General features: G+C 43.0%; 1 protein-coding gene across 3 annotated transcripts in view; it reads left to right on the plus strand.

The window, feature by feature from the left end:
* Window positions 1–13,714, plus strand: part of ADCY8 (adenylate cyclase 8) — a 173,028-nt gene that overhangs the window by 87,982 nt on the left and 71,332 nt on the right. For all 3 annotated transcript variants that reach the window (XM_019723897.2, XM_019723906.2, XM_019723925.2), the window contains exon 7: window positions 2,248–2,518. In XM_019723897.2, the coding sequence (XP_019579456.2) occupies window positions 2,248–2,518 (271 nt within the window). The remainder of the gene's footprint in view (window positions 1–2,247; window positions 2,519–13,714) is intronic.

Consider the following 13,714-nt stretch of genomic DNA (forward strand, 5'->3'; position numbering starts at 1 on the left):
AGCTTAAATTGATGAGAACTTCAGCAGAAGACTCAGTAACAAGTGAAGGCAGGGATATCTTCCACTGTGGGAAACATAATATTTGTTTAGTATATGCAAATATTAGTCCCCATGCGCACTGATGCAGAATAATAAAATGTAGAAGCCAGAGAAAATACCAAATGGGGTTGATATGTAACTTAAATGTTTGAAAAGAAAATCAGCCATCAGAATTTACAAAGCCCTTCCAGGAGTTTCACTTGGCCTGAGAGAAAAAGACAACTTCCTAGCACCTAGCTCTGAACTTGACCAGAGACAGAAGACTGGGACATCCATTTACTGGAAGGGCAAATGACTTTTCTGTTTTCCTAAGTCAACACCGCTGATTTCCGATGTGTTAACAAAATTCATCATGAGGATATTTTGTGCTGATTCAGCGCATTTCTCAAGGAGGAGGTTTATATTTCACGTGTTTTATTTCTAATATCTCACCTTGATATCAGTGACTATATACAAGCATAGTAATTTGGCAAATGTGGAGAATGTGCCTTAAATGATCCGAAATGCATTATTTGTAATTTTTTGTTTTGGTTTGGTTTTTTTTTTTACATGTCCTTTGCAGTGAGCTCTTCTGTCTACAAGCAGGAATTTAGCAAAATGGGTAAGAAGGGCAAGTAGAGCGAGTACTAAAAGCACGATGCATTTGGAAATGCCACTGTAAAGACATTCAGTGTTTCCTTGGGTATATTGTTTCTCAAATCACAAAGCCACGCAAAATATTTGTTCGTTCGTTCATTCATTCGTTCAAAGAAGCACTGAGGAAATGACTTCAGAGCTGAATCAGGGAGTAGGAAATTGTCATGTAGACAACACGGGGAGAGCATTCTAGGCAGAGGAAAAGTCTTGTTCTGAGTTTAGTAGGCATAAAGTAACACCTTAAATTTGAAGAAATACCAATGACATAATGAGCTAGAGAGACGGTAGGGTACTGTAGTAGAGGAATGTCAGAAAATGAGCTTCCAAGACGGGGCCCAGAGAGTGGAGGTCTTAGAGACCTTGCTCAGAACTTAGCCTGTCTCCTATAAACCTTGAGGAGGCATGGAAGAAACAGCAGTAATATGCTCGCAGTGCCATTTTTTGGAATGCTCCTAATAATTTAAGCATTTGCTTTTATAATACATGCAGTGTGCCATGCTCTATTTTTGACTACCTTATGCAATTCAACCCTTATAATACTACGGTGACCCTAAGAAATGGGTACTCTTGCTTTTCCCGTTTTTATGGATGAGAAAATGCACTCATAGAAAGCTTAAGGAGCTTGCTCAAGATTTCTCAGCTAACAAGTGGCAGAGCAAGGATTGGCATCCAGCAGTGTGGTCAGGCCCATGCTTATAACCACCAGGCATGTCTGCTCACACCACATACACCACAAGAAGTCATATGACTGAGGTAGACTGTTAGGAGCACAAACTCTTCCCAGAATGATTTACCATGTGAAATTTCCACGATTCCAGTCTGATCTGTGAGGCCTTCGATGTCATCTGTTGTTTTTCCAAAAAAGAAACTTGACTCGTGGCTGATGACAGCAGGAATGAGTCACTTACCTTGTGAGTGAGCCTAGGCAGCTGCCAGGCTGCAAGTGTCCACAGCTTTGTTCTCTGCTCCTTAACACCTACCCGTTTCAGGGCGAATTGCATCTGACAGTGGTTTTCCCGAAAAACCCTCCATCTCTCTAGCTCTGTGGACTTATAAGACCTGCCTTTGTTTTGGAGAAGATTTTAGACAAGTTGGAGACACAAGGCAAATATATGAAAGAAATGACAGTAAAAGTTCCAACACACTAAACTTCATTGTTGCATGGTGATTTTGGACGATGGGCTTCAGAAACACTTACGGAACTTGTTTTTCTAGCTAATCAACAGCACTGAAAAAAAAGAAAAAACACTGATTCTTAAAGGTTGGTGGGATCTGACAGTCATAAGAAAAGCGAAAAGAAGTGCTGAAGTGGGGCTGTATTCCATCAGAGGGTGGAGTCCCTTGGGGAGAAGTCAGCGATAGCCTGCTCATTGATTTATGCTTGTACTTCTGCTTTCTTTGATTCTTTCTGCCTTTTCAGGGGCACAGATATTGCCCTTGAGGCTGGCTGTGTTGTCACAGTGCCCATGTGCAGCCCTCATGTTGGCTTTGCACAGGACAAAAAAGAAAAACAGCGATGGCCATTGCTGGCCACATGGGGAATGTATAATTACCTATGCTTTGTGCACACAGGAGGATTCATATTTCCAAAGCCACACTGGACTGCCTCAATGGCGACTATAACGTGGAAGAGGGTCACGGGAAAGAGAGGAACGAATTCCTGAGGAAGCATAATATAGAGACCTATCTAATTAAGCAGCCTGAGGAGAGTCTGCTGTCCCTGCCCGAAGACATTGTCAAGGAGTCCGTGAGCTCCTCAGACAGGAGAAACAGTGGGGTGACATTCACAGAAGGATCCTGGAGCCCCGAACTGCCCTTCGATAACATAGTGGGGAAACAGAACGTAAGTCCTGGCTTCCTTCTTCTGGTTAGCCAACTGCATGCTCAACCCAGACGCCTCATTCGCCTCTAACCTTTTCTCTGCTGAGCAACATAATTGCCAGTGATCAAACATATCTCCACAGGACAGAAGTAACCTTTGTATGCAACGTCAAGAAATGCCAAATATACCTGCCAAATATATTGAGTGTTCCCAACACCCTTTCCTTTTATTTATTTTTTGACCTAGCTAAAAATAAATGGCATGTGAAGCTGAATTATAATTTTACACACACAAAATTACTCATGTTGGAAAAGATAAACCAGATGTTATTAAACCAGCAAGAAAAAAGTATATTCTCATGTATTCATCAAGTCCATGAGAATGCTATCTTTTTTTAGGTTGCTGGCAGACTACGACTTCTGAGTTTCCCTCTGAAATTTAAAATCAGGAGGGCACTGTTAACGTGGGAATGTAAAAGCAACGCCAAGGGATGCCCAGGGCGGGGTCCGAGCGTTCAGGGGTAACATGCAATTTCAAAGCTGTGCATATAATCCTATTACTGTTTCGTGTGGCTTTGCATCTTCGATGAGGAATAGGGTGGCAAGGTCAATACATAGGGATACACCATCAAGAGCCAAATTATTTTAACAATTGTTTCTTCAAATACTGGGATCTCACTAAATCCAATGAGATGCTCAGACTCAGGCCCCGGAGAACCGAGGCTGATCCAAGAGCATTCAGAGGTGCTCTTAGTATCAGAACACGGGCACAACCACTGCTCTAATATGGGTCTTCCCTTTCATCATTGAGGTCAAGCACATATAGTTGAATTCATTGTAAGTTAAATGGTGGAACTCCACTGTACTTTGATAAAGAAACAATTTGTAAAAGCCAGTGTATATGACTTGCAAACCGTTTCTGATATGCTCCTGAGCCCAGCAAAAGCTGAGAGCATTATGAAGTATATCAACCAAACCACTAGTGTCAGGCGCTTTATGAAGACCGGTGTGGGTTCCTTGTTTCAGTGCATGGACCTGAACTCAGTCACTTGTGGGTGACAAAAACCTGTGTTTCACTGCTTGAAGACAGTTAGACTGGAAAAGGTTACATGGCTGAAAGTCTTCTGCAGCTGAGAGATGGACAGGACACGCTGAGGCCAGCTTAACCTCAGTGCCTTCCAGTTCCGTATGAAGGAGCTAAGGAGCAATGCATGGACCAGGTTCCACTGGGGAAGATGCAGGTCGAACCCCGCCTGCGTGCCTGAGGTCCTTACTGTTCTTTTGTGAGTGTTTCATTTTCCCCAAAATTATCATGCCCACACAGGCCAGTGCTGATTTCAGTGCCTACTTCTTTCCATCCCTGAACTGGTGTGCATAGTACAATTGGCTATTATATAAAACTACACCCTCATATATACTTCCTGGAGTGGGTGTGTGCCCAGCTGACCGTACCCTCTCTGCTTCCTTTGCCTATTTTTAGCTTCAGCCTGGATGCTGCTTATTTAGAGAGGAGACACATGCCTCACCCTGAATACCTCTGTAACTCTGTAAAATTCTCTCTCGGTTTTTTGTCTTTCTTATTTTTGGTCTTTCCATTTGCAAAACTTTCCATTTAAGTCGATTGTGGAAAGTGGGATAATTCCTAACTGTAATAATCTCAGTTGTACCTAAGCTTTGTACTAATAATTGGGGACCAAGAAGAGAGAGGTGGAGATGCTTGGTTTTATTCAATGATGGACTGGTCTGGTAAAATTGATATAGGAATAGCTGAAATATTTCTTTGCTGATTTCCTGAAGATATTAGCAGATGTCATCCGATAGTTATTGTAAAAAATGTCATTATTAGTCAAAGATTATTATTCTTGGTGTTTAACTAGATCATATATTTCTTATGATGCCTGAGTTTTGCCTGGATATACCCCATCTGTGCCATCTCCAGCATGAATAATCTCAGTTCATTTTGATGTCGTCAGACTTAAGACTCAGTGAATGTGTACTGATATTTGCAAATCAGTGGCAGTAATAACATTTAGGGAATGATTAAGTCAATTAAAATGATCATAAGCTCTCAGAGTTTGCACTGATGTTTAATTCTCGAAGTCAAGGAGCCATATGTGCAATTCAGAGACATAATGTGTGCCTGGAAGAGATCAGGACTGGTCTGGCTGAGACTGTGATCTGTCAAAACACCCAGTCAGTTTTCCACGGAAAGCCCAGACCACCTGAGTGTTTGCATATCACACATCACACATACTAATGCTTCACTGGGGATTTTCCAGCTAAATTGGCCAAATGTTTTGGCTTCTATTGATTCATAATGGGTGCTTAGAAATAAAGATAGATAGATAGATAGATAGATAGATAGATAGATAGATAGATAGATTAGTAAAAAAAAAAAAAAAGCAGTTTATTAGAAGAAAAAGTACACTCCAAAGGGTTTGGAGCAGGCCCCGAGCAAAACCAAGGTTCAAGAGACCAAGAAATATTTTTAATGACATCAGTAAGCTGTGCCATAATCTGTGCTATATAGACAGCAGATGTTCAGATAGTTACATTCTCATGTATTTGTTCATTCAATAAAGACTAATTGAGTACCTACTACTGGTAATAAAAGAGAAGGCAGGACAGAGAAAAGAAGCACTTCAGAGGTAAAGTCAGCTGGTAGTTTATGTTTCATGAAGATAGAAAGTATATCTGTTTGACTTACCACTGTTTAGACTACACTTAGAATAACACCTGGCAAATAACAGGGCTTAATTAGTTTGTTGAATGAATGAATAAATGAATGAATGAGTGAAGTGAAGGATGTGGGTGGTAAGGGAGAGGAAGCAATCAAGTCTAACTTCTAGGTTTTTTGCTTGGGTGAGTGAGTGGGTTGTGGAACTGTCCACTGAAATCAGCAATACTGGAATGGAAGGAGACTGAGTGGGAGACACTAGGAATTCAGTCTGGGACAGGAGGTGCCTGGGAAATGTCTCGGGAGACATACCCAAAAGGCTAGTGAGCACACACTTTGAAAGCTCATACGTAAAAGAATTGTACAAGGGATGTAAATCTGGCAGCCCTCAGAATCTGAGTGCTACTTGAAGCCGTGCTAGTGGAAGACGTCACAGTAGAGAATCTGTAAAATAAAACAAGGTACAAGAGAGACCTGGAGGGGACCCCAGATGGGAGGTGAAAGAGAGTAAGAATCCCATGACAGAGGCAGAGAGGACGTGAATTGATGTGAAGAGAATTAGGGAATGTGGGGTCATGGAAGCCTGGAGAGCATTTTGAGAAGGAAGGCGTTATCAACAATGTCCAATGTAGCCGAGAAGACCAGGAAGGTAAAGACTGAAACCTACCGACTGGAATTGGATGGAAGAACATCGTTGGCAAGAGATGGATTTGATGAGGTGGTGAAGTCAGAAGCCAGATTGTCACAGCTGATAAGAGAGCTCTGGATTTCCCAGGAGGAGAACCCCAACTCCTGCCGCCTCCCCACTACCCATCTCAGAAGTCTGTCAGAGGTTTGGAGGAGCAGTTACTGCCCTAAGAACTATGTCTGGCCCCTGATGTGAGCCTTGCAGGCCTTTGTCTACACTTCAGGAATCTTCCTTGGTTTGCATGTCATGCATCTTCCCTGCCCCGATAGCTGTGTCCGTTTGGGTTAAAGTTTCCACTTCAGCCTAGTCTGGGTTCTGGGGTCCAGTTTGCTCTGAGAAGCCCTCATCACTCATGCTTTGCACCCCTGATTCCCCATGTGGCAGGAGCTGTCACCTCTGATTTGACGTCTGGCTCCCTGAGCCCTGGCTTACTTACCAGTGAGGCTTCCTATGTCCCAAGGCTTGGAGTGGAATGAAAGTAAGAAAACTAGATGGCAAGAAGTTTATGATCGCAGGTGGACTATTGACATTTAAGGTTACGAAAGGAGAAGTAGGTAGTTTGAAATAGCCCAAAAGTGAAAAATCGGACATTTCGAGGAGGATGTCAGAAATTTCCAGGCTAGGTTGTTGGGTGAGTCGTCAACATGGTCATTGGATCTCTCTGAATAAAGACAACACTGGGGATGAAAATGAAGACTTAAGAAAAGGATCTTATACTAAAGATCATATTTTTTCCCTTCTGGCTATATACCATAACTAAAATCTATTGTGGGCTCGAGCTCTTGTTCATTCAATTATTTAACAGGCACTCCGTGTTCTAGCTGCCAGGGATCCAATAATGAGAAGACGGACTTGTTCCCTATCCTCTGGGAGCTTACATTTTGAGGGCACGGAGAATGCAGACAATTAACCAAAACCCATTAGTGCTGTGAAGGAAATAGAGAGAGATACATGCATAAGGAGCAGAGAGAATGACTGCAGATGGGATCATCAGAGGCCTCTGAAGATTTGCTTTGACTGCTGAAAGGACCCTGCATGCAAATAACCCAGGGAAGAGCATCATCGTATACAGAGGAAACAGCTAGTGCAAAGGCCCTGCGGCAGGAAGAAGTCTGGTGTGTTAGAAGAAGAGCCAGAAGGCCCAAGTGGCTAGAGTGTAGTGAGCAGGGAAGAAAGGAAAGGGGTATGAGATGAAGTTAAAGGAGACTAGAGCTTGATCCTACAAGCCTGGTTGACTTGGGATTTGATTCTAAGAGAAGTGATAGAAAGGTTTTCAGCAGGGCAGTGACATGATCTGATTTAGATTTTTAAGAGATCATTTTGGCTGCATTGTGGAGAAGGGGTTGTAAGGGGCAAGAATGGACTTAAGACAAATTGCGCCTTAGACTTATGATTTACAAGAGGCTACCAAAGGGTGAAGCTTTATGTCACTGTGAAATGTGTCGTGTGAGGATATTAATCCTTTTAACTTGATTTTTCTGACAAGTGTTATGCCAAGAAGGTGAGCTGCTCTTTTAGAAGCAAAGCCCCTTTCAGAGTCTCAGATCTGTCTCTCACATATTGTGAAAGGCTCACCATCGTCCACGCAGCGCTTTCGCATGTATCGTGGCATCAGAATCCAGGCATTTTCCTATTACTCCTGCAGGCCTTTTAGGAGAATCACCTGGAGAAAAGTACACATTTGGTACTTCTGTTGTACATATTAGTCGTTTCTGCACAATAGACAGACCTTGGTCATCGCTGTTATCATGGAGTCAGTATGTGCACTGTGAATATTGAACATATAGTTGGATTTTCTGTATTCCACACAACAAGCCAGAAAGCAAATGTGCCTCTTTGCAGTGAGTATAGGTGCATATCCATGTGTCACTAACAGTAGAGAATTTGGGGCCATATTGGGAACATTGCTCACATTGTTTTGATTCAATTTTCATACAAACCTGACAATGCAAGTGCGATATGCCTGTTTTACAAATGGGAAAACTGATTCGTAGAGATGGATTAATTCCCTGAAGGACACGTAGCCCGTAAATAACAGAGCTGGAATCAGAACCCAGTTCTCTCTGACTCTCAAAATCATATACTTCCCATCAGGCCACACCATCTCCCCTTTGTGGCCTGAAGATATAGGCTGGGTTTCTACCCTTTACTTTTGTTTTCAGGTCAGTCAGTCTTACAAGCGTGTGTGTGTATTCACCTCCTGAAGACGGGGCACTTGCTCACCAGGGATCTTAAAAAATATTTTGTGGAATGCAAACTGAGTGGCTGGCCCTTGTTTTTGTGCATAGAAATGCCCATAGAAAGGAAAAGAACTCTTTAAATTCAAATTCATTTTACTTCTATCATTTGACATGGGTGAGTCAGTCTCCCAAGATGTTCATACCTTGTCTCATTCATGCAGTCATTCATTTATCAACTACTTAGTGAATACAATTTGCAGGCACTGTTCTGGGTGCCGAGGACAGAGAGAGAAAGGAGCAGGTCGAGCTGCAAAGGAGCACACAGTCCGGTGGTGTTACGACCAGGTCGACGGGCCTCGTGTGAACTCGCAGTCATTATAGGAGGGGAGTGTAGAAGAGGGTGGAAATTGATGCAAGGCATTTAGGGAAGACCTTCCCAAGGAAGTGACTGTTAAGGTGAGATCTACTGACAAGCAGGAGAGGCCCAAGGGTGAGGGGAAAAGCAGGGCCACCGTCTCAGCCGGGTTTCTGCTGCTCTCTGACCTAAAATTCTTACCCCTAAAGACGCCTGCAATATCAGGCATTGGTCTAACAAAGAAGTTATGTTTTCAGGGGTTGTGGCTCCTGCGATGAGCTACCAAATATCTAATTGTCCATATTCAGTCTTAGCATGCAGGAAGTCACAGGCAAATTTTTCTCCATAGGTGATTTATGTTTAACCATTTGAACGTTAGATTAAGTTTTGATGTTGGTTGGATGGGACATGGGCAGGCTCCTGCGGTAGGGAACACGGAGGGCTTTGGACATTTCCCTGAGGTAAATCTACACTCTTCCAGTAACGCAGCTTTTCTGACAGCAACACCCCCACACACCCCACCCCTCGGGGCTGTCCTTAGCTCTGACTTGGAAGATGGCCTTGGAGTTCAGCCAGGGAGAGTCATTAGAGGGCTCTGGTTTGTCACTCTCTTCAGAACGGCAAGTGGATTTGAAGCCTTCCCGGGAGCATTGAGTGGATTAGGCAGGCAATTTGGTCCATTAACTTTGGCTAATCACCCTCCCTAGCTCTGCAGTTCCAGGGGTTAGACTATGGTGGAAGAGATAAAAGTTGAGAGGCACTGTGGCTCGTGTAGAATTGCAAATCTGGAAATGTGCATTTCAGTTGGCAAGTGTGCAAGATGCAGCCTGTGGTGACCGGATGGCCAGGACCTGACAGAAGCTTCTAAACTAACCAATGGGACTGACTCTTCTTTCCCAGGGGCTGACTAGCTGTTTGGGGAGTCGTAAAAGAGTGGCCTGAGGAACTAGAACCAATGAATGCATGGCATTTTAAGTGTGTGAAGGTAAATGTATGATATTTTAAATATGTGAAGGTAGGTAGAAAGAGAAAGGGCCAACCCTGGATTTTTTTTCTGACTTCTTTATCTCCTATATATATAAAAAAAAAAAGGAGCTTGAACTGTTTTATTCATCTTGGTGCCAATTTTGCCAATGACTGGCCTCAGATTCTTCATTGTAACATTTCTTCATTGAGCTTCATGAGGATTTTCCCATCTTTTCTCCACCAAGGATAACTTTTATTGTTTTGACCTGGTGCAATTCATATGTATGAGGGATTTTCTTTCCAAACAAAACTGTGTGTGGTGTGAATGAATTTGTATGCCCATTTTTAAAAAGTGATTGGGCACATGTGTCATGACCCACCATGGCTGCAGATTTGCACGAGGAAATGAATGATGTCACTCTCCGGTGCTTTAATTCCAGCCCAGAGCAAGGACTCTTGACATTTTTGTTGGCCTGACCACCCTCATCTTGGCTATGTGTGTGTGTGTACTGATTTTTACTTCACCGGGGATCAAAAAGGAATTACAGTGGTGATTCCTTAGGGAGGGATGGGCCTTTTGAAAGGTCTTCTCACATCTCAAGGATCTCCAAACTACTGTTGTGAATTCTAGGTTATGAACCTCTAGATTCGGTGGTGTCTTCCCACCCTATGGCTTTCGTGTCACCTTTAGTCCCCTAAAGGACCTCTTCACACTGTGAGATGATAAGTGTTTTGTATACGTCCTAGGTGCCAGCACCCGTTCAGGATTCCGTATCTTGGGAGTATTGAAGCACAGAACTGCCCTTAAGTGACAAACTAGGAAGCAGACCCCAGGGATAGTAATGACCCAGAAAGGCTGAATGAACAAGGCAATTCCAATAGAAAAGTGTGTGGTAGAAAAGTCAGGAGAAGAGGGAGTAGAAGCCACAAATCCCAACGACATAACCGTTTGACTGTAACCTGAGTGATTTCTTCTCCCCCACCCCACCCACCCCATTTCGTCCTGTCATAACTGGTGACAAGTAAGAGAGGCTAGATTCTCAAAGGTCAGTAGCTTGTAGCTCCATGGGAACAAAATGAAGGAAAGCATCAATCACTAAATTTAATTAGCAAATCGTATAATGGGAGTCTGAAAAGCAGGCAGACCTATAGACGTGAAACACCAAACACGAGCAATTTATCGGCAACTCACAATATAATACAGCAGGTCTTTGAAGCACGTCGTTGAGCGACCACAGGAACTGAACTCCTCAATTAGCCTATGGGAATCGGTTTTATTGCACATGATTTCACCACAGATCAAAAAAACCTAACCTATCGAAGATGTGAAGTGAGGACTCCCTGTACTTATTTCATAATACTAAATTAAAAGAGTTACTTCAGAATCTTAAAAAAAGAAATGTTTATGTAATTCTTACATTTCAGTGTTCTCCAAATATCTGTTATGAACACACACACACACACACACACACACACACACACACATATACACGTTTTCCCCAGGGCATTGACATTTCTGAAAAATCTGCATCTTTTATGTTCACAAGAACACTGAGTAATGTAGGTCCTGATATATGTTTGTTTATTCATTTCTTGACCTGAAATTATTCAGATTGTCATTGGGTCAGTGGGATAGTGGTCTCCTCTCCGCCATAGTCCAGGGCATTTCACACCACACAGCTCAGTGCTCTGAGTACTTTGATTCCCACCCATCCGGTGGCCCTGCAAACAAACCATTAATGTGTCAGCTTCTCTCTCCCCAGCTCATAAGTCACGTCTAGAGCAGGAATACTCCCTCCATCCCTAGGCTTCCCCACCCCTCTCTGTGTTTCCACACTAACCCTGAGGTGAGGTCAGTGCTAAAGTCCGCATAGCTGTTCCACGTATTACTATGGATGTGATATTTTGAAAGCTAAAAATTCATTTGGCAGCTTGCCTCCGGTCACATGGCTTCAAAGTGGCCACATCTCAATGGATGTGCCAAGTTCTGTTTTGGCCGGCTCTGCCGAAGTTTATCAACTCTTTTTGATTAAAAATGGCCCAAGTGTGTGATGACTCAGGCTCAATCACATTCTCCAAATGAGATAAGCATCTTTCTGAGGAACTCAGAGGATAATAGCGGAGTATGGAATCCCAGATTCGCTGAGAGAGGACGGGTCAAACAGAGCCAGACAAGCTTTTCAGGTGGGACAGAATCAGTGTCAGACGCCACTTGTCCTGGGTTAACCGGGCTCTGAGGTCCTGGGACCAGACCTTGGGGACACAATCTGGAATGTAAGAGATTCCCTCTGTGGGCTCTGAGTCTCTTGAAATTAAAGCCATTAGCCTGAGAAAGAAAACTCTGGGCGCTACAAGGTGACCCCATGGAAGAATATAAACAGATCTTATTCAGACATCAGAAACAATTCCACTGGGTACAAGCTATGTCTGGCTCTGACCCATCCTCTATCAGCGAACCTGGGATTTACAGCACTGTTTCCCCATGGTGTTCCCTGGGACATGGAGAGGTGATTCCAGCCAACAGGGTTTGTGGTCATAAAAGTCTGGAAAACGCAGAGTTTAAAAGGTCTCCTTTCTACAGAACTTACCAGTGTCTTTATTTCAGTGATGTGTACTGTGAGACTCCAATGGGATGATACGAGAAATTTTTCATTCGACAAATACATACAGAGTAGCTACTTAGTACCAGGCACTGGGGACAAAGAAATGAACAAAAGTGACAAAGTGCCTTCTCTCAAGGAGAGTGGTAAGGAGACATGGCAGCAAACAAATCATGAATCCACATTTCCTAAACTGATTGGTTCGCAGAACAATGTTGTAAAGAACCATCCCTTCATTCTTGTGTTCCTTGGAACCTAGTTTGGGGGAGGAGGTAATTAGGAGACCCTGCTGATGAGACACAGTGGTTGTCTCCCCAGGCCCCAGCCCTGAAATGGTGTGAGCTGATTTGTAGTGTCTACGGCAATGCTTTCGAGGGTGTTTTGAGACTGGATTATGTGATCCAGAATTGCTAAAGGATGGTTGACTCAACAAAACTACATGTTTCTAGAGAGTGCACCTTCAGCTTAAAATCTTACTGGGAACAATTATTTTTGCTGACACACAGTGGCTAAGGAATACCAAAGGTTATGCCATCCATGAAATGATAGGGCCTGTAGGGAAAGTAGCTTTCCAGTGTATACATACATGGAAGACAATTCCCAAAGAAAAGTCTTCTTCTCATAAGCCAGATGATGAGCTGAAGAGGGTTCATGACCCCCCCATTGCATTCCAGTGCAGTTTACAAAAGGATACCCTACCCAGGACCTCTGATGAGAATTTTCATGAGAACCCCCAAACTCTCAGGCAAGACCCTATGTTCAAAAACTTGGGTTCAGAAGGGATTCTGGTCCTCGTTTGGGCTTTGATCCATCTTGAGCACCTGCAAATGAGGGAATAATTTCTGAAATGCCTGAGGAGGGCATGGATCTTGGTTAGGCTCAAGCTTGGGGCTGCAGTGTCTTTCTGTGAAGAGACTCATGTGAGAGGCTGGCTCAGCCGCAAACTTGGGTGTTTCCCAGCATTGACCAATCTGCCTTCCCAAATATCTGAAAACACCAGCTAGAGTAAATAAATGTACACATGTATCCTTGTATATAAATTTATATTTCAATTATACATTGAAACATATTCAAATATATGCATTCAATTATATACATATAATTATAATATAATTCAGGTATTCTCATGGCATTTCTCATTTCCTTTGATTTCATCCATTCATTTTTCCTGCTCTAACCAATGCTTAAGTTGTCTGTGTGAAAGAACAGTCTCAACATTTTGGAGGTCAGTTGATGATTGGAATCATATTTGAAAGCTTACACTGTGTTTTAGCATGAGCCAAACCTTGCTCACATTGGTGTTATAAATCTTAACCATATTCTATCAAAAATAGCTCATTCCAGTATGACTCTAAATACTCCTTACAAATGAGTTACTGAGAAGATATCAGTGTATGGCTTTTGGTGTATGGTTATCCCACTGAAGGTGAACACCTGGTCCAATCTTAGTGGCCGTTACTGATGGGGAGAAAAGGTATCACAGATAATCTCAAACCAAAGTCACCTCCAAAGCCATTCATGCTTCGCAATGGTGCATTGGGGGGTGAGAGCAGATGATTACCTTTCCTGATTCCACCTTGCTTGACTTCTTGAGTTGATGTTAGTCTTCCCTTGAGCATATTATGTCCCAAAGGTATGAGGTACCAGAGAGATTGCAGGTCAAACCACGGGTATAATTGTCATATGTAACTGACAAAGCAAATGATCAGAGAACAGATCACCGAGCATTCACAACCTGCATAAAATACTAGG

The sequence above is a fragment of the Rhinolophus sinicus genome, linkage group LG12 (genome assembly GCF_036562045.2).
Source record: "Rhinolophus sinicus isolate RSC01 linkage group LG12, ASM3656204v1, whole genome shotgun sequence".
Taxonomy (NCBI): Eukaryota; Metazoa; Chordata; class Mammalia; order Chiroptera; family Rhinolophidae; genus Rhinolophus; species Rhinolophus sinicus.